Consider the following 27,131-nt stretch of genomic DNA (forward strand, 5'->3'; position numbering starts at 1 on the left):
ATTACAAGAAAAAAAACGACGCCCAACATTTGAAGTTGTCCACGCCGTTTTTGGCACCACCCAGTTGCCGCAATAACACCTCTCAGCCATACAATTATTCTTTAGCACAAATAAAAAGAACTAATTTGAGGTAATTTCTCAATTTTAATGTAGAATACATGACATATATGTATATATATAACAGAGATAGGAAGAAGATGACCGTTAGAAAGACGTTTTTTACTATAATTCCGTTTTTGCTCCTACGAAAATTAATGTTAACGGAGTAAATGGACGGAAAGGGTGTGAGTTCTGGCGCCACAAATAGTAAAGAGATGCGTACTGCAGTTATAAAATGTTTGGGTTAAAAAATACATTTTGTCCGAACCACTGGGATGCAAAATGCAAATAACTCTAAAAAACTTATCGGTTATGTTTGTACAAGAAGCTAGGTGTATATACGGTTTGGATTGAATTTATTTTGGGGTAAAAGTGAAATAAAAAAAATCTTGAACAGCTGATTATTAAAAATAGGAAAATTTATGCGGCTGCAGGGGTTCGATCGAACCCGGGTCACGTGACAAGCGGGAATAATATCAGACTATCTTGATTGGTTTATGTTATTTACTGCTTTATTCTGTGAAACTACAGCAGTATACACAAAATTCATAATTTTCCGAAGGAAAACGTAGCACCATATGAATCCATATTTCTATCTTGTTGATCAGACTGTCGTAATTCATGATGAGATGCCTCGAGATGTTCACGATGAATCTCCGGCAAACAAGTTAACGAATTATGAGCAATGCTTTCACTGTGATCCATGCCACTAGACTTGTGGTTGTGAAGTAAATGAAGTGGTGATGAACCTCGACTAGGTGTGCTATTTTCACTACAAGCATATCCCGGTGATGCTGCTTCCCCTGCTTTTCTCAGCTTCTTTTGATTGTCTTTTGCAGTCTTATGCCAATTCTTTAGAGCCTTTGCTGTTTGTTCTTCAAAGATTGATATTTTCATGTGGGATCCCATCTGCCAATTTTCATATCTGATTTAATTGCAAGTACTAATAGCTGATTTACGAACATTGGTAACAATATTATCTTAGATTTGTGAAATGCTCACTTGTGTGACTAAAGCATAGAGAGGGAAAGTGATGTAGCTGCACAAGATTTGAAGTCCCACACCAAGCACAACTCTGGTCAGTACTGAAGGTAATTTGTCGTGAAAACATGTTTTGTGTCGAAATTCAATCTGCAGAAGGCATCTCCTTTAAACGATTAGGTATATAATGGTGCACATTCAGAGATAGCTAAGTTTTGTAAATTGGGCCTGCAGTAACTTACCAAAGTAAATAGAAAAAATGCTATCTGAAATGCATTCTGCAAAAGAGGCAACTAGGATTTTACTTAAAGTTTAACATCATGAACGTTTATGATAGTAGAAAGAGATTTGAATATATACCTGAAACAAGGTAAAATGAATCAAGAAGAGAATCCACCTAGGTCGATTAAACCAGAAAAACTGGTTGCTTGGCTGTACCACTGGAGCTCCTCTTACAATGACTGTCCGATCTTGAATTTGATGAGCCATTTCCATTATTACTAATTCCAGTTTGGTACCCACTAGCAGAAGTATCTTCAAAATTTGATTGCGGTTAGATTCTAAAAATATTAACATTAGAGCAGAGAGAGTTAATTAAGCTTTACCAAAAGTGGCAACATCGAGAGCCAAACTAGTGTATGCCACTCTGAAGCAGTACACAAACATGGATTATTAGAAAGTTAACAACTTATACACAGTATGTCATTTACAATTTAAGTAGTGTGGCAGTGTGTAAGAGGGATGAATAGGTTACTAACTGTAGACATTTAGAAGCAAGAATATAAGTGCAAAGCTCCACAATGGAATACTGCATCAGCAACATGAAAGAGGGTGTTAGTAAAATTTTCAGTTGACATTGGGGAATTCCTCTGCTTAGTTTTACTCCTAATTTATCCAATATGTGTAGTCATTAATATTATTTAGATTACAGCTAGAGATATTAAATTCAAATCAGATTTAAGAATTCTTTACCTTATACCCAAAACTTTTTTGAAGTCGTCTTCCATCGATCTTTTGATGTATTTATGGAAATTAAATTGGCCATTAGGAGCAACATTTGCCTGCATTTAGGTGGGATGAGTCGTTAAAGATACCAACAAACCGGGCCAATAGGCTGAACAAATATTTGATCAGACGAGAGTGAAGCCAGAAGTCACTTGCATTAATAAATCCTGTGCGAATGGCCATATAATCCACCTTTGATATAGAACCGAAAAATTGTCTAAAGAATGCCACCTGAAACATTCTTATTATTCCTTAGTCACAGAAAATGAACGTGTGCCCACAGTACCCCTGGCCGCGTGATTGTTGTAGATTAACTTCTAAGCCTATAAGTTATTATGGGAGATGCGATTAAAAGGTTAAGAGCGTAACTCACAATCCATTTTGCACCTGGCATTGATGAGAATCTGGCATGACGTTTCACAAAGGATGTCTGGTGACTGAACCTAAATCTTTCCGGATCTGAAAATTTTGAACAAGAACTTGGTTATTTATTGTAGTCTTATCTTTTAGCCTATCCAGAATATCGTTTCCGTATCAATTCAAGTAAAATCCTATTTAACACATATATTTCTTCTTTATGTCTCCTAGTCCTAACATGTTATTCATTATAGATTATCATGGAATCACTCATGGTTACTGCATGCATTGATTTTATGATACACAACAAAAAGGAGTATATACCAATTGTATACTGATACTCCAAAGAGGAAGTCTCAGCCTCCCAGCCCTTCCATTTCATCATCTAATAAAAAGGCCAGGAAAAATCTCAAGAGACATTCGGAAAAAAAATGAAAGAGAGGTCAATTCTTCGTAATTTGATCCTACTTACTTTAGCTTGGCCTAGAACCACGAGGATGACGCTGTAGAGCACATGTAACAACGCAAGGACAAATATAAATATATGCAATTGGTGTACCCCCTTATACGAAATCAAAGATACTTTATCCTGAATTTAAACCCCAGATAAAAGCAAAAACTATGGTTAGTTACTCGGTTAGTAATCTAGGTAGTTGATGTCAAGGATAAGGGCACACTTGAATAGTTTAAAGGTGGAACGTAGGTAGTTTCCTTACTCTAGCAGCACAATAGTCCTGTTTGTCATCCCCAGATGCTAGAGCTCGACGCCATATGATCTCCTCAGCATAAGAAAGTAGTTTTCTTCGATCATCTCCTCCACCATCGCTGCCTTGTTTATTGTAGCTTTTCTGCTTATTGTCCTCACATGGGAGAAATGTATCTCCAAGCTTGGTTGGGATACATATCTTAACAATGTAACTTGATCCAACAGTAAGCAGTAGGGATATAAATCCCAATAGCATCAGTTCTGCATATCAATCCCCATTCCCTTGAAAATTAATTTAAATTTTCCGCGCACAGACACAAATACAAAAAAAGAAAAGTAGAAATGTTAACCTGCTTTAATTTTCTCCAAGGCCTCATTCATAGCCTTCTTCTTTCGCTTCTTGAAAAACTGGGGGGGGGGGAGTAGCACTAATCATCAGTTAGTAAAAAAAAATACACTAGAAAATTAAACAAATCACCAGTTTGTAGTTAATTAAATAAGTTTGTAATTGATGGGACAATTACATAAAAATGGGTACAAGTACCTTTCCAAGAGAGTGTATTCCGTGTTCAATAATAATAGAAATGATCACAAAAACTGCACAAACAATGGCAACAGCCCATGTTGGAGTTTCTTGTAGTGACCTCTCTTCGGAACCTCCTGCCATCAAAATTTCCAGTTGTGGAAAACCAACGAATTTAGCACTTAATAAATTAGACAAACTTATGTTGTTTGAAAGGTAAATTTTAAAATCCGAGTACGCGTGATATCTGCATTGTTTTTCCCTACCACTTATCGAATAGGTTCGTGTAGTATACAGAGAATGATATTGCCGGCTTATACGTGCCAAATTACAGAACTGGATCATCTGCAGGGTAGTGACAATAATTCTTGACTTTTAATCTTCCCTTAAATACTATTTACAATTGTCCAAAAGATATTTTATAAAATTATATAGCCCGTTATTAAAATCTACTTAAAAGTATAAGCCTTGAAGCCTTTTTTACTATTTTTGTATAATACATCTTAAATGTATGGCATATGTATATTCTATATTAAAAATTTATTACACACTGCAAAGTAAAATTTGAATTTCACCAAAAAACAGAAGCGATGCTGAGCAAATATCACATCCAATTTAAATTTCAAATTTCAAACTTTACAATTCATGCATAGTTTAATCTCAGTTTAAAATTTAAATTCCATATCATCTATCACTTTGAAGGCTTTTATCGAATTTCTTCTTCATTTTTCCCTTTCTCTTACTTTCTTTCCCTCTTAAAGTTGTTTAGATTATATATTCTCTAAATATTGCTGTTTGATTCAATTTTAGTTTGTTTACAGGTTATGTGATATGCGGTCTTTAATCTCAAGTTCATATTATGATTATGTATCTAAGAATTATATGCAATATATGTGAATTGAAATTAAAGAAATGTTTTGTACACCATATGTTTGATTAAAGTTTTGACAAAAAAATTCATTATTTTCTTCGATTTATAGGTTTTGTATCAAATTATTTAGTCTTTTCTTGATGCTCTAAAATTATATTTGAAGTTAGTATACGTTTTATCAAGTGTTTGATACATTGTTTTAACGAATATCAGTTTAGTTTTGAACTTTTTAATTGAAAAATTCATTACTTCACATTGCATATGTGTTTGAAAGATTTTTGTTGTATTTTGTGCAGGTCTAAAATTTCATGGCAACTATTGTAGTGACCTGTTGTGCGATGTGATATTGAAGAAGAAAGATTTAAGGTTGTGAGAGGTATCTTTATGATCAGATACATGACTGAAATTTTCTTATTTCAAGCTACTTGATTATATAGTATTATTCGTTAATGTTTTTTTTGATATAAAGATACTTCCCCTCCCTCCAAGTGAGTCACCTGATATTCTTTTTCCTTTTCAACACATAAAAGTCATGAAACTCAAAGCGGAGATGTTAAAGTGCAGTGACAATGAGCTTAAGAATGTAATTTGTGAAATTTTCAAGGAGTCAAACTTCAATATGGTAAAGATAAACTCCCTCCGTCCCGACCAATTGTTTACATTTGGTTTGGGCACGAAGGTTAAGAAATATGTATAAAGTAGTAAAAAAGAAGAAGAAAAGTGTGTGAAACAGTGAGACCCATTAATTTTTAATGTATAACATAGAGATAGTGGAGTAAAAATAGTGTGAATAGAGAAAAAAGTGGAAAAATGACGAGACCCGTTTACTATTTTTGGTAAGTTTTGAAAAGTAAAGAATTGAATGAGACAACCCAAAAAGAAAAGTGTAAAGAAATGATTGGGACAGAGGGAGTATTAATTAATAATCATCCCGCGGTTCATAATTGAACACTTACAGAACTGGGGCTATCAAACTTTCACAATTAACTCTAGATCTTAAAAACTGCCGGCATATTAGCATATTTGTTCACATCTGACGTGATGCATATTAATATTAGCATATTAATAGAGTTGTAACATATTCTATGAGAGTCCTGTAAATAGATAGAATTGCAGTTATTCATTTAAAAGTCATGTTGACTCAATGGATAATCTAGAATAGGGTGGTTAAGTATAAATATTTGATGCCATGTAATTTAGATTAAGTAAAGTGAGTCATTAACTGCTAATTGAAGGGAAAACATCAACTGCTATCTATATCAGTCCATTAACTGCTAAATATGTGACCATCAATGGCTAAAGAAAGCCATAGCAAAAGACTTCCAATAGCATAAAAAACATTTCATGTGATCCAACCTGTGATTATCCATTGTTCACTTGTAACATAATCTCAGAAAAGAAAATGAGTAGGCAAGAAAAACATTTCATGTGATCTTAGATTCGAAAGAAGAAGAAACATTCCATTTTTATGCATGACAAATTGGAGGGATATTCAAAAAAATATATTATGATGCCATCCAGCCTCATTTGTCAAGTGTCACGAGAAAAAGAATGAAAAAGTAATCTTGTTGGACTACGGAGACTGTGTTATGTATTGTCTAGCAAGCATTGTAACTCAGTGATAAGCAATGTAATTTGGTGATATATAAATCAAATAGTAGCTTATGTTTCATTTAAAAAATAGGTTTTACATTTTCAGAGATCTTGAGAGAGATACCTTCCTGTTAGATATGATTTGATGATGTTAGCATTTACCAACAGAGTTTGCTACTGGAAGTTATCAGAGTTTATCAAGCTTATCAGTATTTTGACAGATCATAGTTTGTTCATCAGCATCAATCAAGACTGAGTTTTAGAAAATAATTGATTCTATTTATAATACTTTGATTTCCAGAGATGTATTGGTGTATGACTTTACTTATTGTAGCAATCAATAGTTGGATATGTATTATGATTCCTTGTTCACTTGCAACATATCTTTTAAAATAATTGTGTAGGTGTGCAGTATATAAGCACATATTAGGTTAACACTATATGTGTCGTGCATTGATATATCATACACATAACCTAGTAGCTCTCAAGGATATCTGTTCATCCTTTGAGGGAGTATTGTAATTAGTTTTTATTCAGTAATATAAAAAATATTCTTATCTGTTAAGGTCTTTAATTCGATTTGATTGTTTAATTGTATTCACCCCCATCTATAGTTGATTTAAGGCCTGACAATTGGTATCAGAGCTTGCTGTTGATACACAAATAGTTTAAGATCTAGAAAATAATCATTAATGGCAGACAAAGAAACTCAACCAAATCACCCACCACAACCAGCCATAAACCAAATCAACCACAATATGAGCAGATATGAGGCTACTAAGGTTCCAATCTTGAAGATTAATGAATATCTAATCTGGAAAGTCAAGATGAATATCTAAAAAGATTATACTCCTGAGAATCTTTCATCAATTATGAAAGATGCAAAAACTAGACATCTTTTGCATAGAAGTCTTGATAGAGTCATGCCCAATAGGGTGATTAGATGCAAAAGTGCCAAGAAAATTTGGGACAGTTTGGAGGTTAAGTGTCAAGGCACTACTGCTATCAAGAAGAATAGAAGGACATTACTCACTCAGGAGTATGAACACTTTGACTCAAAAGTTGATGAGTCCCTGACTGAAATCTGTGATAGGTTTTAAAAATTACTGAATGACTTATCATTGGTTGGCAAAGAATATGATCCAGAAGACTCAAATTTGAAGTTTTTTTTGCACTCCCTGAAAAGTGGGACTTGAAAGTCACATCAATAAGGGACAACGATGATCATGAAGACACATTTTTTGATGAGATTTTTGGGATGCTGAAAACTCATGAATTGGAGATGGAGCAGAACTCAGGGTTGAAGAAAAACCAAGGGAGAGAGCTGGGAGAAAGAGCCATTCTAAAGGAAAGGCTATGATTGCAAATTCTGATACTGAGTCATCAAATACTAATGATAACTCAAACTCTGATATTACTCAGACACTGAAAGTGATCATGAAAATGATGAAAAAAATTCTACAGATGGTTGTTCTATTAGTTAAAAGCTTCAAGAAGATGGCCTACAAGACTTCAAGGAAGGAAAAAGGTTTTCCAGGAAAGGCTTTAGTTCCTCAAACTCTGATAGGAGGAACAACAGGATAAACTCTAACGAGAAGGAGTCAAGGTATGGGAAAATTGACAAGTCAAAGATAAAGTATTACAATTGTGATAAGTTGGACACTTTGCAGCGGATTGCATAAAGCCAAAAGCTGAGAAGAAACAATATTTGATCACAAAGAAGAAGAATTGGGATGATACATCATAATCTGATGAGGGTGTCAACTATGCTCTCATGACAAATGCTTCATGACAAATGCTGACAGTGAACTTAAGACTGCCGAGTTGAAGGTAACTCAAACTACTCTTTCTTATGATACTGGTGATATATATGAAGTAAGCCTATTTTTACAACTCTGCATGTTAGTTATAGGGATCAAACTCTTGAAAATGCTAGGATCAGAATTGAAAATCCTCACTTAAAGAAAAAAAATGATCACCTAGAAGCTGAGTTAGTTTTCATGTTAAAAACTCAAAAAGAAAGAGATGATGTTGTGTATGTTAACGATAAACTACTAGAAAAGCATGCTTAACTTGAAAAGGAATTAGCTAAAGAAAGAGAAGTTATTAAGCTTTGGACTAATTTAGGAAAATCTACTCAGGATTTAATAGAAAGTGGTTGTTGGGGATCAGGATTAGGTTATACTAGTAAATCTAATTCCGATGAATTAAATAAAAAAGAAACCGAGAAGATCAAACAAATAAATACTGAGAAAAAGGAAAAACTGAACAAGTCTCAGCTAAAAGCTGTTAAGTTTAATTTAAGTGCTGATGCTGTTAAGTCAATAAATGAAATAGGGTCAACATCAGCATTTAAGTCAAACTTAAAAACTGATAAATATGAACAAGTTCATAACAAGTCAGTAAATAATGGTTTAATGACTCAGAAGCAGCTTAAATAAAAGCTGAAGGAAGTAAAAATAAAAAACAAGGAAAAACAACGGAAAGAACAAAAATGGAAAAGTAGGTGTTAATAAAAAAAAAATACAAACTCATTCCTAATGCACCTAGAAAGGCCTGTTTAAATTGTGGTAGTACTAATTATCTTGTTGTTGCTTGCAGGAAGAATAAAGGGATACATATTATTCCTCCTAAATCATAGTTTAGGAATAGAACGGTTAGATATAAATCACAAAATCCATATTTTCATTATGGTAGCATTTGGCATTCCATTTATACATGTAAAGAGTATCATATTTTATATTATGATTATTATAAACCGAAGCCCTCTTTAAAAAAACAAAAGTTATTTCTGCATGTGTAACTTTGATATTAAAAATGTTAGCATAAACTCTAATTTAAAGACTTCTGCTGCAAATGTTAACAAACTTAAAAAGGTCAAAGGATCCAAGTAAGTATGGGTCCTTAAAAACACTAATTAATGGCTTATCTGATTGCAGGGTAACATGAAGAATTCTTTAATCTTGGACAATGGATGTTCAGGACACATGAATGGAAATAAAGCCCTTCTATTAGAGGATAAGGAGAAGGTTGGCCCGAGTGTTTCTTATGGAGATGGAAACTTAGGAAAAACTCTGGGATATGGCAAAATCAAACTTGGAAATGTCATCATTGAAAATGTAGCTCTTGTTGCAAGACTCAAGCATAATCTGGTCAGTGTGAGTCAAATATGTGATAGAGGTTACACTGTGGATTTCTGTGTAGAATATTGTGAAATTGTCAACAATTCAAATGGCAATGTTTCAATGACTGGGTAAAGATATGGCAATGTTTCAAATACTGATGGTTCTGAAATATTTCTATTGAGTAGAGCAACTGTGGAAGTCATCTGGAACCGACATACAAAACTTTCACATCTCAACTTCACTAATATCAATGAACTTGTGAAGAAAGATCTTGTAAAATGATTGCCCAATGCAGTGTTTAATCCTGATGGCCTATGTGACTCATGCAAGAAGGCCAAATTAAAAAAATCATCTTTCAAGAGTAAAACTGATTCCTCAATTCTTGAACCTTATCGATTACTTTATATTGATCTTTTTGGTCCAGTCAATGTAATGTCTATAGCTAAGAAGAGGTATGCACTTGTGATTATTGATGAGTACATAAGATACACATGGGTATATTTTCTACATACCAAAGATGAGACTCTATCCATTCTTCTTGATCATGTAAGGAAACTAGGAAAAGGATCAACACACAAAGTGAAGATTATTAGAATTGACAATGGAACTGAATTCAAAAATAACACTATGAAATAATTATGTAAATATAAGGGGATCAAAAAGCAAAATGGAGTTGTTGAAAGAAAGAACAAAAATCTTATAGAAGCTGCAAGGACCATGCTTGAAGAAGCAAAATTGCGAACCTACTTATGGGCTGAGGCTGTGCAAGCTACATGCTTCACAAAAAATGCAACACTGATAAATAACCATGGCAAAACACTATTTGAAATGGTGAAGGGAAAGAAGTCAAATTCAAAGTATTTTCAAATTTTTGGCTACAAGTGCTTTGTTCTTAAAACTCATCCTCAACTGTTTACAAAATTTGATCTAAAAGCTAATGAAAGTATATTTGTTGGATATCCACCGTCAACAAAAGCCTTCAGAGTTTACAATTTGAGAACACGAGTGGTCATGGAATCTAGTCATATATTTTTTGATGACAAGTAGATCACATGTATAGAAGATAAGGATGATCATGAAGAATTGAGATTTGAAAATGAAGTATCGTATACTGAATAGCTAAATCCTGATAAACTGACAAACTCTGATACTACAAATCCTAATATCACTTTAAACACTAAAGAGCCATTTGTAAATGGCAATAATGCAAATACTGAAGCACATGTTGAGAGGGAGCAGCATGATTCACATCAAGATTTAAGTGATTTAAATCAAGAAACATCAGTAAATACTTTATCAGATTCTGATTCTTCAAATACTGATGAAGTAAATACTATAACTCTGGAAGCACTGATTCAAGGGAAGCTTCAGGAAATAATAATGCTACACAACAAAGTGAAAATAGAGACTTCATGGATCAAGGGGGAGGATCTACTTCAAGAAGTCAACTTCCTTCTGCAAGAAAATGGGTTAAGTCAGACACTCCTGACTTAATCATTTAAAATTTTGATAGGGGTGTCAAGACTAGAAAATCCACTCATAATGAATGTCTCTATCATTCTTTTCTATCTCAAATTGAACCTAAGAAAGTGGAAGAAGCTCTTCAAGATGCTGAATGGATCACATCAATGCAAGAAGAGCTTAATGAATTTGAAAGGAACAAAGTCTGGAATCTTGTGCTAAGATCAAAAAACAGATATGTAGTTGGCACAAAGTGGGTGTTCAAAAACAAAACTGATAGTGAGGGCATTATTACAAGAAACAAATCAAGACTGGTTGTAAACGGTTATTCACAGCAAGAAGGCATTGATTATGATGAGACTTTTGCTCCAGTCGCAAGGCTTGAGGCAATAAGAATTTTTCTAGCCTATGCTGCTCACAAGAAGTTTAAAGTGTTCCAAATGGATGTGAAGAGTGCATTTCTGAATGGTGAACTTGATGAGGAATTTTACGTTTAACAGCCTCCAGGGTTCATTGATCCAATATATCCAAATCATGTCTATAAATTGGATAAAGCACGCTATGGACTAAAGCAAGCTCAAAGAGCCTGGTATAAAACACTTGCTCAGTTATTATTGGAAAGTGGTTTGAAAAGAGGTATCATTGATAAAACTCTAATTTATAAGTATCATGGTAAAGACTTGTTGCTTGGTAACTCCCCCACATCCAGAGTCAGGAATCTGGGTTCTCACTCAATCATTCAATCATGTATAACCCATATTAACTCAATAATCCAAAAATTTTGTATCACAGACCCCAAATCTTACACAAAAAAAAAGTTATATCCTTAGAAATGATGTACAACAAGTATCTACTGTTATTACAACTCAAATGTACTTTACAAGATCTCAAACAAATATTTGTAACCTCCACTTGAAGTTATAATAATTACTACTAATATCTTATACCTATCTGAACAATATAGCCCACCTTGAACTATGCTTCCAATAGTTACGGAAAGTCCTTGCGTCTTCCACGCTTCCTCACCAACTTACTGATTATCTGTTGTGTTATGACATTTAAAAGAAAGGCAAGAGTGAGCAATGACGCTCAACAATGATATAAAATAGTTGAAAATGATTGTTAAGATAATACTCCCATACTTTACCGTATAATAGGGAGATTTGAAAACTCGGTGGTATACACCTTTTTCTCTGTAAATCAAATCAGATATTTCATATATATTTCAACATATCTTGACAATTGCTGGCAAAAATGTCTAAGTCAGAATCAGAAATTGCTGGGGAATCAGGATCTATCAACCAGTCAGGATCTGCATGCAGTCAGGATCTGTATCAGGATTTGTCAAGCTGTCAGGTGACTTGGTGTCAGTATTGCAAGGTAAATCAGGGTCTGCTGATTTACACAGTCCCATGATTTGTGGAATGGTTTACTGTCGGTTTCTGATTTATAGGATCGAAGCTGTTGATTTAGATATGTATAGAAATAAGATAAATTATATTGTAACATATCTTGTAATTGATAGAGAATGATAGAGTAGCTATGTAATATATAAAAATAGAATAGGTTATCATTATTGTGGTGCATTACTTGAGTATCTTTGTAACCTAGCAGCGCTCAAGAACATTATTTTTCTTGAGAGACTTTTGTAATAGTTTATAAAAGAATCAATAAACTGTTATTTGATTCTATTACTCTTACTTTACTTTCTTGATATCAAATTGTTTGATAATTGTATCCAACCCCCTTAAACAATTATCTATTACTAGGAAACAAGTGGTATCAGAGTAGTCTAATTGATTGTTAATTAGAAAAGATCACGATGTCAGGAAGTAAATATGAAAGCATGAAGATCCCAATCCTGAAAAAGGCTGACTACTCTACATGGAGAGTAAAGATGCTTATGTTTCTTGAAGCCATTGATGATGCTTATATTGATATAATTAATCATAGACCTCCTTATACTGAAAAGGTTATGCCAATAACACCAACAGTCCCTGAGCACTATATCAGGAAATAAAATTCTGAATGGTCAGATTCTGAGAAGGCTGCAATACTTAAGGATGCCAAAGTGAGGAATATTCTTCACAACAGTTTGGATAATGTTATGTCAAACAGAGTGATTGCTTGCAAAACTGCCAAAGCAATATGAAATGCTTTGGAAACTCAATGTCAAGGAACATTAACAATCAATAAGAATAGAAGGGTTGTTCTTCTTCAAGAGTATGAACAGTTTGATGCTAAGCATGATGAAACCATTACTGATACCTATGACAGATTTATGACAATATTGAATGATCTGTCATTAGTTGGAAAGAAATATGAGAAAGAAGATTCCAACACTAAGTTTCTAAGGGCTCTCCTTGAATAGTAGGCTACACATGCATCTATTATCAGGCATCAGTATGATCTTGATCAACTGTCACCGGATAAAGTCTATGGGATGCTGAAAACCCATGATTTGAAGATCTAACAAAGAAAGAACATGAAAGGTCAGAAAATGAAAGTTGTTGCTCTTAATGTTGAAGCTCACAAGTGCAAGGAAAGGGCTAATGAGAATTCAAGAAGAAGGAACAATGTTGAGATGTCAGATACTGATGAATCATCAGATCCTGACACAGATACTGATGAGGATTTTGATATTAAACTGGATGATCCTCATGTAGTTCAAATGGCTGCAATATTGGTGAAAGATTTCAGGAGAATGAGATTTAGAAAGCCACGGAGAAAATGTGGTTTTAACAAAAAGTACTCTGGTGATGGCAAGGGAAAGTTCAGAAAGAATAAAGGTCAGTACTCCAAGGGAAGAAAGTTTGACAAGGCTAAGGTGACATGCTACAACTGCAATGAAATGGGACATCTTTCTGCTGAATGTCCAAAGTCAAATGGAAATGCACTTTTTACCTCTAATGGAAAATCATGGAGAGGATATGTCTTCAATTGACCAGGTACAAATGTTTGTTTTTCCCATAGATACTGATAACATGTCTGAATTAAAAAGATTCTTAAATTCTCTGCATGTTATCCTTTAAAATAAGTCAATTAAAAATGATAGTTTAATTGCTGAGAACAAGGAGCTTAGAAAGAGAAATGACTACCTAGAAGTTGAGCTTATAGGTATGCATGAAAATGAGAAGGCATGTAATAAGGCTAAGCATAATGAAGCTTAGATGCACATTAAATATCCATGCTAGAGGAAGTTCTTGAAAATGAAAGAGAAGTTTTTAGGACTTGGATGACTTCATGAAGAAAAGTTCACAACTTCATAAATGATAAAAACTGTAAATAGTGTTTATGTTATAATAAATACACATATAAGAATTTTAATAAGACTGTTACCAACACATCAACAGTTAAGTTTGTAAGTACCGATGAGAAAGAAGTCAAGTCAGTCTATGAAGTAGGATCTACCTCTAAAATTCCTGATAAAAAGAAAGCTGAGTTTAGAGTTAAGGAAAAAAGGTAAAAATATAGGTCTTCTATCTAAAAGTCAACTAGAAAAGAAAATTTATGTGGTACTTGATAAACCTCACAAACACAGTGTGAAAAGTGGTAGGAATGGAAAACATGGTTTTAATAAAGCAAGTATTTATAAGTATATTCCTGATGCTCGTAGAATGACTTATTTTAAATGTGGTAATACTAATCATATTTCTATTGATTGCAGGAAAAATTTTAAAAAAAGATACTGTTATTCCTGAGTCTGATATTAGTGGTAGATCAGTATTTTACAAACCACATAACCCTTGTTTTCACTGTGGTAGTACTTGGTATTTCATTTATACTTGTAAAGAGTATCATAGTCTGTATTAAAAAAATTATGATCCTTTGCCCAAATTCAATAAAATTGCTATTTCTTCTAGAACTACCAAATTGACTGAACATGCATCTTATAAAATTAAAACTGATAGGATAAATCCTGATGGATCAAATCATGATAGAGTAAATCCTGATGGACCAAATCCTGATGGTCCAAATCCTATCAAGAAGTCTTCTGCTGCACTAAAACATAAGATGTCAAAAAGGACCCAATAAGTGTGGGTTCTTAAAAATTCTAACTGATTTCCTTATTTCTGATTGCAGGGAAACAAAAAGAATGTTCTAGTACTGGATAGTGGTTGTTCTGCACATATGACTGGAATTAAATCACTGTTGTCTGAATATAAGGAGAATGTTGGCCCAATGGTTTCCTATAATGAGAGCAATGTAGGAAAAACGCTGGGATATGGCAACATAATCATTGGAAATGTCATCATTCAAGATGTAGCTCTGGTAGAAGGACAGAAACACAACTTGTTGATCATTAATCAAATTACTGACAGAGAATACAATGTTGTATTTTATGACACTCACTGTGAAATAGTTCATATAATTACAAAGAAAGTTGTTTTCAAGGGGTACAAACATGGAAACATCTATGAAGTTAAAATTCATGACAATGCTGATGGACCTGAGACTTATTTGATAAGCAAAGCATCAGTAGATGAAAGTTGGAATAAGCACAAGAAGCTTTCTCATCTTAGTTTCAATAATCTTCAACGAATTGGTGAAGAAAGATTTGGTAAGAGGTCTACCAAATATGTACTACTCCCCTGATGGTTTGTTTGATGCCTGTCAACAAGCCAAGCAAAAAAGGACTTCTTTTAAGAGCAAGTCTGAATCATCCATCAAAAAGCCATATTCATCTCTATAAAAAAAATGGTACACCCTAATTGTTGTTGATGAATATGCCAGATTTGCATAAGTATTTTTCTTGCACAGGAAAGATGAGACTCTAAATGTTCTTTTAGATCATTTGAGATTAATTGAAAATGGCTTCAAGTATAAAGTGCAAATATTCAGGAGGGATAATGGCACCGAATTCATGAATTGTAAGATGGATGAATTATGCAGATATAAAGGAATCTCTCAAACTGGAAGAACAATGCTTATGGAAGCAAATATACCAACTTACTTTTTGGCTTTATATTCAGAATTTGACTCTCAATCATTAACATTCATGGATTAAATCCTTATAAAATGATCAAGAAAAAGAAGCCAAGCTTGAAGCATCTTCATATTTTTGGATGTAAATGCTTTATACGGAGAACACATCCTGACATGCTTGGAAAATTTAACATAAAGGTGATAAGGGTAATTTTGTTGGATATCCATTTTCAAAAGCATACAAAGTCTTCAATATGAGAACAAGAACTATTGTTGAATCTATCCATGTTTCTTTTGATGGATAAGAAAATTTCTGGAATTGAAGAATGCACTCATGAAGAACTGGTATTTGAAAATCAAAAGGCCAAGTCAGGAAATGACAGAAACCCTGATGACTCATCAAAACCTCAAGATGGATCAAATCCTGATGACACTAATCCTGATCTAGACTTGGTTATTGAATATGCACATGTTGAGGGGGATCAACACCAAAACACAAACATTCATAACTCTAGTGAATCAAATCCTGATGATACTGATGGATCAGGAAATACCGAATCAACTGGAAATTATTCAAGTTCAACAAATGATAGTTCATCAGGAGGAGATCATTCAACTGAGCATCAAGATCAATTTGATGAACAGTCCACAAATGGAGACTCTACTCAATCAGGAACTGAGAGCACTGATACAGGGGGAGCTTCACATGACAATGATTTTAGTGATGCATCCAATACAGGGGGAGCATCGGGAAATGGGACTGAACTACCAAGAGCAGTAAAATGGACAAAGGATCATACACCTGATCTTATTATTGGAGATCCTGATGCTAGTGTTCATATAAGCAGTGTAACTGAACATGAATTTCTATATCATAATTTTCTTTTTAAGGAAGAGCCAAAGTGGAAGATAAACTCAAAGATGCTGACTGGATTACAACCATGCAGGAAGAATTAAATGAATTTGAGAGAAATAAAGTGTGGAAGCTGAAAGAGATATGTCCTAAGTCCAATCATGTATGAGGATTTGGGAATAACTTTTATGTTATATGTTTTGATTTCATTGATATTAATAAAAGACTTGTTTTGTTTTTATTGCGGGCTATATCTATTTAAATGTTTAAATAAGATATACCACAGTTTAGAGTAAAGCTTTTTATAGATTGTGATGAGATCATAATAATGAGACCTAAAAGATGATAACTCTAAACTTAAATAGTTCCTGGTCGTAGGATTACTAACTGGTAATTAATAATCCGCAAAGATCGGTACATACTATACTTGCTTCATTATGATGGATGTCTGTTCTCATAGACATTTGTGTGGTGACACTATAGCTAGTATGTAGGTGCTTATTATAGAATAAGTTCACTGAACATGACTCACACAGCTGAACAACTGATGCAGTTCACTCATGTGTCAGCAGTTGTTCACATAGTGATAGTTGTACAAGTATCCTTAGACTTGAGGTCATCATAGTCATCTTGTGTACACTGAACTATGCTTTGGTTTAGTTCTTAGTCTCAAGGAACAATTATAAGGGCTCTACTGGGTATAGGAATTTGTACACGAAGATAGTGTATGATCAATAAAGGATCTACCCCTTCCAGTGTAGGAAGAGAATGTTCAATGCTGATCCACTTATGTTAGTTCAGGAATCTCTGGCCAGAGTGAATGAAATTAGAAAGGAGTTTCTAATTTACATTAAATAGAACTAAGCATAGTGAATGGGAAAACATGTGATTAAATAAGATAGGCTTGACACAAGTTCCATGCCTTGTATTTAATCGTGACATTGCAGGGTAGAAGGAATTAATTGTACGGTAACTACTCACTGAATAGGTTCTTGGTATTCTAAGCAGTGAATTCGTATTATCCGGATAGTCGCGATATGTTGAGAAGTATCCGTCACGATGTAGATATGATTAATTAATTAATCATATTTAATGAATTAGAGAATTTATATAAATAATGATAAAATAGTTTTATTATTATTTATTTCTACTACCGGCTTAATATTGAACCTACAGGGTCACACCATAAAAGAGAATGATTTAATGGTGGAGGAATTAATTAATAATGGCTGATAATTATTTATTTATGAAATAAATAATTAATTGGCAAATTTAATAATTGATTAAATGAGATTTAATTGATTATAAATTAATTAAGAAAAGGTTCTTAATATTATTAATTAAGAATTTAATTTTTGGAAATTAAATCAAGAGAGAGAATTATTTCTAAAGTATTTAGAAAAAGGATGAATAATTAAAAGGTATTTTAATTATTAATGAGAATAATAAAGGGTTAATAATAATAATATTTTATGGCAAAATTTTCAGCTGAAAATTTTGCCTATAAATATACTATTATAGACCCTATTTTTGCCTCAACCTAAAAATTTTACAAAACCCTAATTCTCTCCACCTCCTCCTTCTCCATTACATCGTTTTCTTGGTGGATACCGGTGGAGTGCTTCACACTTGAGGAGCAGCTGCTAAGGATCTCCGCTCGTGGTTCTTGGATCGCTATTAAAGACCTTCATCTTTCCATTAAATTAAAGCTTCTTAAGGTAAACATACTGAACTACGAATTAAATATTATTTTTCGCATGGATCCTGCGGAGGGTTTCATTTTTTTAAGATTTAAGTTTACGTTTTCGCTACGTTTATGTGCTAAAAACCCTTTCAATGGCATCAGAGCTACTTGCGAAAAGTTTTTAATTCGTTTATGTGTTTAAATATTTTCGATATATGAGCATGTATGTGATTCGCCATGATTTGATGTTGATATAATATGCTTATATATGTATGGTTTTGAATATATGATATTCATGTGAGTTGTATAATCATAAGATGATTATGTAATCTGTAATATACTGATATATACATGATTTATATTTGTTCTAATTATGAGAATCATATTAGATACGGATTCTGAATTGGCTGCTGCAGATTTGCTGAAATCTGGGTCTGGTGTCCGATTTACGCAAACGAATACCCTATTCCATAGGTAAACGAGCGTCTGATCAAAACTGATAGCTAAAGCTATCAACGACTCGTCTGTAAGGCATTTGACATCTTTTACTGTCCGTAAACATTGATTCTTGTTTTTTTGATTTGATTCTGATTTTTCTGATTTTTGTCATATTTTCTTTTTATGATTAGATCATGGATAATATGATATGTTAAGATCAGATTATGTGTTTTAACATGCTTTTATGTGTTGTATGAGCATGGTGGATGGTTATGGCCTTTCGACCTTAGTGTAATGGTTTTGGTTTTGGTTTTAAATACGACTTGCATGTCGTCAATCTTTGTAATCATAAATCTCGAATGTAACTCGAGTTATTCTTGTAAGTTCATTAGATTAGTTTTACTTTCAATCATGTAATGTGATTGAAGACTCGAGAAGGCTATCCAATGGAGGTGATACAAAGAAGAAGACGAGGCATACAAGAAGACTTATATAATAAGTAGTTGTATTTATTTTCATCACCATATTAGATTGACCTTGATCTTTATCATGAGCTTGATAAAGATCACATAGGATGGGGCCATAACTAAACACATTTACTTTATTGCACTTTACATTTACTTTTTTATTTAATTTTATATATGAGATATATGCCTATGTTTACCATGCGATGATAGATTTAGTTGAACTTAAATCAATATAAGGCGTGCTCTAGAAAATCTAGAATATGAATCGTTTCTTGCCTTAAAAATAAATATTATGAATACGATCATGAGATTCTTGTGTTTATGAAACACGTAATTGAATATGAATTTTCAATATTGAGAGAAAGGATGATTCTGTCAACAACAGATTTCTATCTGTAAGAAAGGGTTATTAAGTGACGCCTCTTGACAATGCTCCACCCGATCTGGGAATCATCTGATTATCGATTATTGATTTGAAATATTTAATTTAAAAGAAAGAATCTCTTTATAATATGATTATGATTGTAACGTAATATAATCCCTCTAAAATTAAATAATATCAAGTAGTAATTGGCCAATAACACAACGGGCTTGTGTCGGTCATAGCCTTCCAACATGGTAGAAAGTGGTTCTTATTTTTAAATCATTGTCGTTTCGTGCTACAGCCGAGGGCTTTGATTTCAAAATAAGAAATACTTGTCTATTACATAGAGATGTGTAAATTGAATTAGAATCTAAAGGTCGGTACGTGCTACAGCCGTGGGCCGTTGGAGACTGATTCAGTTGTACGAAATGTTGGGTTAGACTTGACTTAGAATATTGAGTTTGTCGTGCCACAACCGTGATTCAATTATTCAAGAGGCTAAACTTATATTAGGGAATAACATAAGATGTAATTGACAAGAGTTGTCTACCTATTGAACATCACATGACGTTTCGTGCCACACCCGAGGTTGTGTGATGGAATGTAGGATCCCTATTCCCACTAGCATTATGAATGCTTAATTTTCACTTAGGGGGTTAAAAAAATTAGATAAAGTAGTGGGAGACACTTATGAATAAAGACCCGATTCATATAGTATTTTGAAAGGAAATTGAATATTTGCTAAGTGTTGTTATGTGTTTATCATTTATAGATTTACTATATTCGTCATGTCTTCTGCACTATCACTCCGGAGCATACTAGATGCTCACAAGTTGACTGGTCCTAATTTAGCTGTTTGTTTTTACTGTAACAAGTTGGGGTACTGGAAGAGGAACTGCAAGGTTTACCTTGCAGAATTGAAGAAGAAGGGTAGTGAGACTACCGCTTCTGATTCAGTCATGTTCATGATCGAAGTTAATATGTCACTAGTTCAAATTTCTATTTGGGTATTAGATACCACCTGTGGTTCTCATATTTGTAATTCGTTGCAAGGACTAAAGGGAAGTAGGACTCTTGAAAAAGATGAGGGGATTCTACGTATGGGCAATGGAGCAAGGGTTGCGGCCATATCTATAGGATCATTTAGTTTACATATGCCTACGGGCAAGACTATTATTTTGAATAATTGTTATTATGTTCCCTCTATTATGAGGAATAGTGTTTCTATTCCTATGTTGGATGTGGATGGTTTTTCATTTATTATTAAGAATAATGAATGTTCTATCCTTAGAGATAATGTTCTTTTTGGATGTGGCATTTTAAATAATGGTCTGTATGTATGTGACGTAGAGAATGATTTACTTCAGATTGAACAAACTAATAAAAGAAAACGAGATGATAAAAATCTGACCTATGTATGGCACTGTAGGCTAGGTCATATTAGTGAAAATAGACTACGGACATTGCATAAGGAAGGGTTACTTGACCCCTTTGATTTTGAATCATATCCTACATGCGAGTCTTGTCTATTGGGTAAAATGACCAAATCTCCATTTAGTGGACATGGAGAGAGGGCTGCAGATTTGCTAGGATTGGTACACACAGATGTATGTGGACCAATGTCTACGCAAGCCATGAGTGGATTTTCATACTTCATTACTTTCATAGATGATAGATCTAGATTCAGATATGTGTATTTGATGAAACACAAGTCTGAAGCCTTTGAAAAGTTCAAAAAATATAAACATGAAGTGGAGAAACAAACCAAACATAGTATTATAACTCTTCGATCAGATCGAGGTGGTGAATACTTGAATGGAGAGTTTCTAGATTATCTCAAAGAAAATGGTATAGTCTCCCAGTGGAATCCTCCATATACTCCAGAGTTAAATGGGGTATCTGAAAGGAGAAATTGAACTTTGTTAGACATGGTTCGGTCCATGATGAGCTATGCGAATCTTCCAGTATTCCTATGGGGTTATGCATTGGAAACCTCAGCATATTTACTGAATAAGGTGCCTTCCAAATCTGTTCCACAAACTCCTTATGAGATATGGAAATAAAGGAAACTGAGTCTTAATCACGTTAAGATTTGGGGATGTCCAGCTTATGTCAAGAAAGTTGACCTAGATAAGCTGGAATCTCGATCCGTAAAATGTAATTTTGTGGGATATCCTAAAGAGACTTTGGGGTATTACTTTTACACCGATCATCGGGTGTTTGTCTCCAGACATGCTACCTTCTTGGAAAAGGAGTTTATCCTTGAAGGAAACAGTGGGAGCAAAATTGAACTTGATTAAGTTCAAGAAGCACAAACTACTACGGATCAAGTGGAAACACCTGTTCAGACTGAACAACCTTCTGTGGAACAGCCCATTCGTAGGACAGGGAGAGTGTCGCGCCAACCTGAGAGTTATTATGGCCTTGTCATTGAGAATGACAATGAGTTGTCAATCATTGATGATGACGACCCTGTGACCTATAATGAGGCTATGAGTAGTGTTGACTCAGAGAAATGGCATAGTGCCATGAAATCCGAAATGGAATCTATGTATACCAACCAAGTATGGACTCTGGTTGAGGCGCTTGAAGGTGTTGAGCCTATTGGGTGCAAGTGGGTATACAAAATAAAGATTGAAGCAGATGGCCAGGTGGAGACCTATAAGGCCAGGCTCGTGGCAAAAGGATTTAAACAAAGGCAAGGGATTGACTTTAATGAAACTTTTTCGCCTGTAGCCCTGTTAAAATCAATTCGGATTTTGCTTGGGATTGCTGCTTACTACGACTATGAGATCTGGCAAATGGATTTGAAAATGGCCTTCCTCAATGGGGAACTTGAGGAGGAAGTGTATATGACACAGCCAGAGGGTTTTCTTTCCAAGGGAAATGAACACCTAGTGTGTAAGCTGCTGCGAACCATATATGGTTTAAGGCAAGCTTCTCGTAGATGGAACATCCGTTTTGATGAGACAATCAAAGAGTTTGGTTTTATCAAAAACATAGATGAACCATGTGTCTACAAGAAGGTTAGTGGGAGCGCGGTAACATTTCTTATATTTTATGTGGATGTCATACTTCTTATAGGAAATGATATACCGATGCTATAATCAGTCAAAATATGGCTATCAAAGAACTTCACCATGAAGGACTTGGGAGAAACATCCTACATTCTCAGTATGAAGATCTATAGAGATAGATCTAGAAGAATGATAGGTCTTACCCAGGGTACATACATCCAGAAAGTGCTTAAAAGGTTTAGCATGGAAAACTCCAAAAGAGGTCTCATACCGATGAGCCATGGAGTGTCCCTTTCCGAAAAAATGTCTCCTAAGACACTTGAGGAAAGAGAGCGTATGAGTAAGATTCCTTATACTTCAGCAATAGGATCTATCATGTACACGATGTTGTGTACAAGGCCTGATGTTGCTTATTTAATTAGTGTGACGAGCAGATATCAGTCCAATCCAGGTGAAGACCACTGGTAAGCAGTGAAAAACATCCTTAAGTACTTGCGAAGGACTCAGGACATTTTTCTTGTTTTTGGTGGTGAATCTGAGTTGAAAATAGAGTAGATGTCAACGTCGAGAGAGTTGACACACATAACAACGTAGCAGACCCACTCACAAAGCCAATTTCTCAGGGTCACTTTGATCGTCATAAAGACAAGATGGGTATTAGATACCAGAGTGATTGGCTTTAGTACAAGTGGGAGATTGAAAGAGATATGTCCTAAGTCCAATCATGTATGAGGATTTAGGAATAACTTTTATGTAATCTGTTTTGATTTCATTGATATTAATAAAAGACTTGTTTTGTTTTTATTGCGGGCTCTATCTATTTAAATGTTTAAATAAGATATACCATAGTTTAGAGTAAAGCTTTTTATGGATTGTGATGAGATCATAATAATGAGACCTAAAAGATGACAACTCTAAACTTAAATAGTTCCTGGTCGTATGAATACTAACTGGTAATTAATAATCCATAAATATCGGTACCTACTATGCTTGCTTCATAATGAAGGATGTCTGTTCTCATAGACATTTATGTGGTGATACTATAGCTAGTATGTAGGTGCTTATTATAGAATAAGTTCACTGAACATGACTCACACAGCTGAACAACTGATGGAGTTCACTCACGTGTCAGCAGTTGTTCACATAGTGATAGTTGTACAAGTATCCTCAGAATTGAGGTCATCATAGTCATCTTGTGTACACTGAACTATGCTTTAGTTTAGTTCTTAGTCACAAGGGACAATTATAAGGGGTCTACTGGGTATAGGAATTTGTACACGAAGATAGTGTATGATCAATAAAGGATCTATCCCTTCCAGTGTAGGAAGAGAATGTTCAATGCTGATCCACTTATGTTAGTTCAGGAATCTCTGGCCAGAGTGAATGAAATTATAAAAGGAGTTTCTAATTTATATTAAATAGAACTAAGCATAGTGAATGAGAAAGTAAGTGATTAAATAAGATAGGCTTGACACAAGTTCCATGCCTTGTATTTAATCGTGACATTGCAGGGTAGAAGAAATTAATTGTACGGTAACTACTCACTGAATAGGTTCTTGGTATTCTAAGCAGTGAATTCGTATTATCCGGATAGTCGCGATATGCTGAGAAGTATCCCTCACGATGTAGAATAAATATGATTAATTAATTAATCATATTTAATGAATTAGAGTATTTATATAAATAATGATGAAATAGTTTTATTATTATTTATTTCTACTACCGGATTAATATTGAACCTACAGGGTCACACCATAAAAGAGAATGATTTAATGGTGGAGGAATTAATTAATAATAGCTGATAATTATTTATTTATGAAATAAATAATTAATTGGAAAATTTAATAATTGATTAAATGAGATTTAATTGATTATAAATTAATTAAGAAAATGTTCTTAATATTATTAATTAAGAATTTAATTTTTGGAAATTAAATCAAGAGGGAGAATTATTTCTAAAGTGTTTAGAAAAAGGATTAATAATTAAAAGGTGTTTTAATTATTAATGAGAATAATAAAGGGTTAATAATAATAATATTTTATGGGAAAATTTTCAGCTGAAAACTTTTCCTATAAATATACTATTATAGACCCTATTTTTGCCTCAACCTAAAAATTTTACAAAACCCTAATTCTCTCCACCTCCTCCTTCTCCATTATATCGTTTTCTTGGTGGATACCGGTTGAGTGCTTCACACTTGAGGAGCAGCTGCTAAGGATCTCCGCTCGTGGTTCTTGGATCGCTATTAAAGACCTCCATCTTTCCATTAATGTAAAGCTTCTTAAGGTAAACATACTGAACTACGAATTAAATATTATTTTTCGCATGGATCCTGCGGAGGGTTTCATTTTTTTAAGATTTAAGTTTACGTTTTCGCTGCGTTTATGTGCTAAAAACCCTTCAGAAGCTTGTTTCAAGACCAAAGAATAAATCAGTTGTTGGCACAAAATGGGTTTTCAGGAACAAAATAGACTCAGATGGCACTATAATCAGGAACAAAGCTAGACTTGTTGCAAAGGGATATTCACAAGAAAAAGGCATTGACTATGATGAAACATTTACATTTGCTCCTGTGGCAAGACTGGAAGCTATCAGAATTTTCTTAGCTTATACTGCTCAAAAGAAATTCAAGGTCTTTTAGATAGATGTCAAAAGTGCTTTTCTAAATGAAGAACTGGAAGGAGAGGTATACGTTGAGTAACCACCAGGTTTCATTGATCCTAAATTTCCTAATCATGTGTATAGACTTGATAAAGCATTGTATGGACTCAAACAAGCACCAAGGGTCTGGTATGAAACACTTGCAAAATTTCTGATTGAAAGTGGTTTCAAAAGAGGTGCAATTGATAAAACCTTATTTTATATTAATAAGGGTAAATATTTGCTTTTGGTGCAAATTTATGTTGATGATATCATACTTGGGTCTACTAACAACAAGTTGTGCAAGAAATTTTCTGATCTTATGAAGTCAAGGTATCAAATGAGTTTGATGGGGGAATTGAGTTACTTTCTTGGATTATAAGTCACACAGATTGATGAAGGTATTTTCATAAATTAGTCTAAGTATACAAAGAATCTATTGACTAGATTCAACATGCAAGAAACTAACACAACAACAACTTCAATGGCCACAGCTACTAAGTTGGATTCTGATCAAGGTAATGAGATTTACATCACTGCTTACAAAGGTATGATTGGTTCACTACTGTATCTAACTACAAGTAGACCATATATTATGTATGCAACTTATTTGTGTGTAAGGTTTCAGGCCAATCCTAGAGAACCTCATTTGGTTGCTGTAAAGAAAATTCTAAGATATTTAAATGGGACTCAATCTCTTGGTTTGTGGTATACAAGAGAATCAGACTTTAGTCTGATAGGTTTTTCAGATTCTGATTTTGCAGGATGCAAAATTGGTGGAAGACTTGTTATATGGAAAAGCAAGAAATAGAAATCCATTTCTACATCTGAAGCTGAATATATTACTGCAGGAAGCTGTTGTGCTCAGATTGTTTGGATGAGAAATCAACTTTTGGACTATGGATTGTCTTATAAAAAAATTCCTATCTACTGTGACAATCAAAGTGTCATATCTATGACATGGAATCCGGTGCAATATTCTCTCATAGAACACATCAGTATCAGATATCACTTTATTAGGGAATATGTCATGAAAGGAATAATTGAGCTTCACTTTGTTCCAATTGATCAACAAATAGCTGACATCTTCACCAAGCCATTACCAGAAGCAACTTTTTCAAAGCTCATACATGAACTTGGAATGGTTAGCTATAAGAAGAAATGATATATCAATCCTGATTGTACTAGTCTAATCCTGACGCACTATGTCTTGCAAAGGTGAATCAAATCCTGACACAGACAATCAAATCCCTACAAGGTATATCAAATCCTGACAAGTTGAATCCAGATGAGGTAATCGAATCCTGATAAGCTCAAATACCGAATGTGAGTATTTTGTGATTTTGTACAATTTATTTTTCTGAATTGATACTTGATTTAATTCAGTATATTTGAGAGTGATTTTTGTGCTTAATTTGAGAGTCATTTGTAATTTAAAATAATATGTTAAGGCAATTTCTAGTTTATAGGCGCAGTAACATATAACTGTTCCTTAAAAGTCGTGCAACATTAACTAGTTTAAGACATTATCTGGTCTACTAATAATGCCATTCAATTAAAATTGTCATGTGTGTAAGTTGTCTTACTGTATTGCTATATCTCTATCAGTTTTTGACAAAACTACTCATATTCATAATATACACAAAACACACAATTGTTCACCTTCTTCATTCTCTCTGCAAAATTTTTCGAACCCAATATTTTCTCTATGAAACCCTAATCTTCAAAAATGGCAAATAATGATTATGTTTCTAAGCTTGTCTCTACTAAGTACATTCTTCATGATCGTACTTTTTCTGCCAATAATTTCAAGGCACCTTTGTCTCCTGATGATACTCACTGAGATTTTCGCATGATTCAAGATTTTCTTGAACAAAATGATATTGGTCATACGTTAACATCTCCTTCAAGAGTTTGGTTTAAGCAGATTATGCCGATATGGACTACTGCTAGGATTGATTCTACAAAGGGACAATTTTATTCACATATGTTGATAAGGAGTATGAGATTACAACTGATG

General features: G+C 33.8%; 1 protein-coding gene and 1 long non-coding RNA gene across 2 annotated transcripts; one reads left to right on the plus strand and one right to left on the minus strand.

Moving 5' to 3' along the window:
• Positions 1–478: 478 nt before the first annotated feature.
• LOC141695226 (MLO protein homolog 1-like) lies at positions 479–3,953 on the minus strand. Its single transcript, XM_074499482.1, has 14 exons — positions 3,693–3,953; positions 3,499–3,556; positions 3,159–3,409; positions 2,915–3,031; positions 2,767–2,827; positions 2,459–2,544; positions 2,242–2,316; positions 2,053–2,141; positions 1,839–1,888; positions 1,686–1,726; positions 1,441–1,614; positions 1,323–1,358; positions 1,102–1,230; positions 479–1,008 (listed from the first exon to the last, which is right to left on the minus strand). The coding sequence occupies exons 1-14, from the start codon at positions 3,813–3,815 to the stop codon at positions 646–648; spliced, it is 1,653 nt and encodes a 550-aa protein (XP_074355583.1). The 5' UTR covers positions 3,816–3,953; the 3' UTR covers positions 479–645.
• A 287-nt stretch (positions 3,954–4,240) lies between these two features.
• LOC141695227 (uncharacterized) lies at positions 4,241–9,431 on the plus strand. The gene is made up of 2 exons (XR_012564385.1): positions 4,241–4,918; positions 9,075–9,431. It is a non-coding gene; the product is annotated as an uncharacterized LOC141695227 (long non-coding RNA).
• The last annotated feature ends 17,700 nt before the right edge of the window (positions 9,432–27,131 follow it).

This window comes from Apium graveolens, chromosome 11 (genome assembly GCF_009905375.1).
Source record: "Apium graveolens cultivar Ventura chromosome 11, ASM990537v1, whole genome shotgun sequence".
NCBI lineage: Eukaryota > Viridiplantae > Streptophyta > Magnoliopsida > Apiales > Apiaceae > Apium > Apium graveolens.

What these genes read in the sequence shown, in the direction of transcription:
- LOC141695226 (XM_074499482.1), bottom strand. Translation starts at nt 3,815, where the DNA reads ATGGCAGGAGGTTCCGAAGAGAGGTCACTACAAGAAACTCCAACATGG. An exon ending in TTCGCACAGGATTTATTAAT is followed by an intron (nt 2,142 to 2,241) that starts GCAAGTGACTTC and finishes ACCTAAATGCAG; the next exon opens with GCAAATGTTGCTCCTAATGG. An exon ending in TCTATGCTTTAGTCACACAA is followed by an intron (nt 1,009 to 1,101) that starts GTGAGCATTTCA and finishes GAAAATTGGCAG; the next exon opens with ATGGGATCCCACATGAAAAT.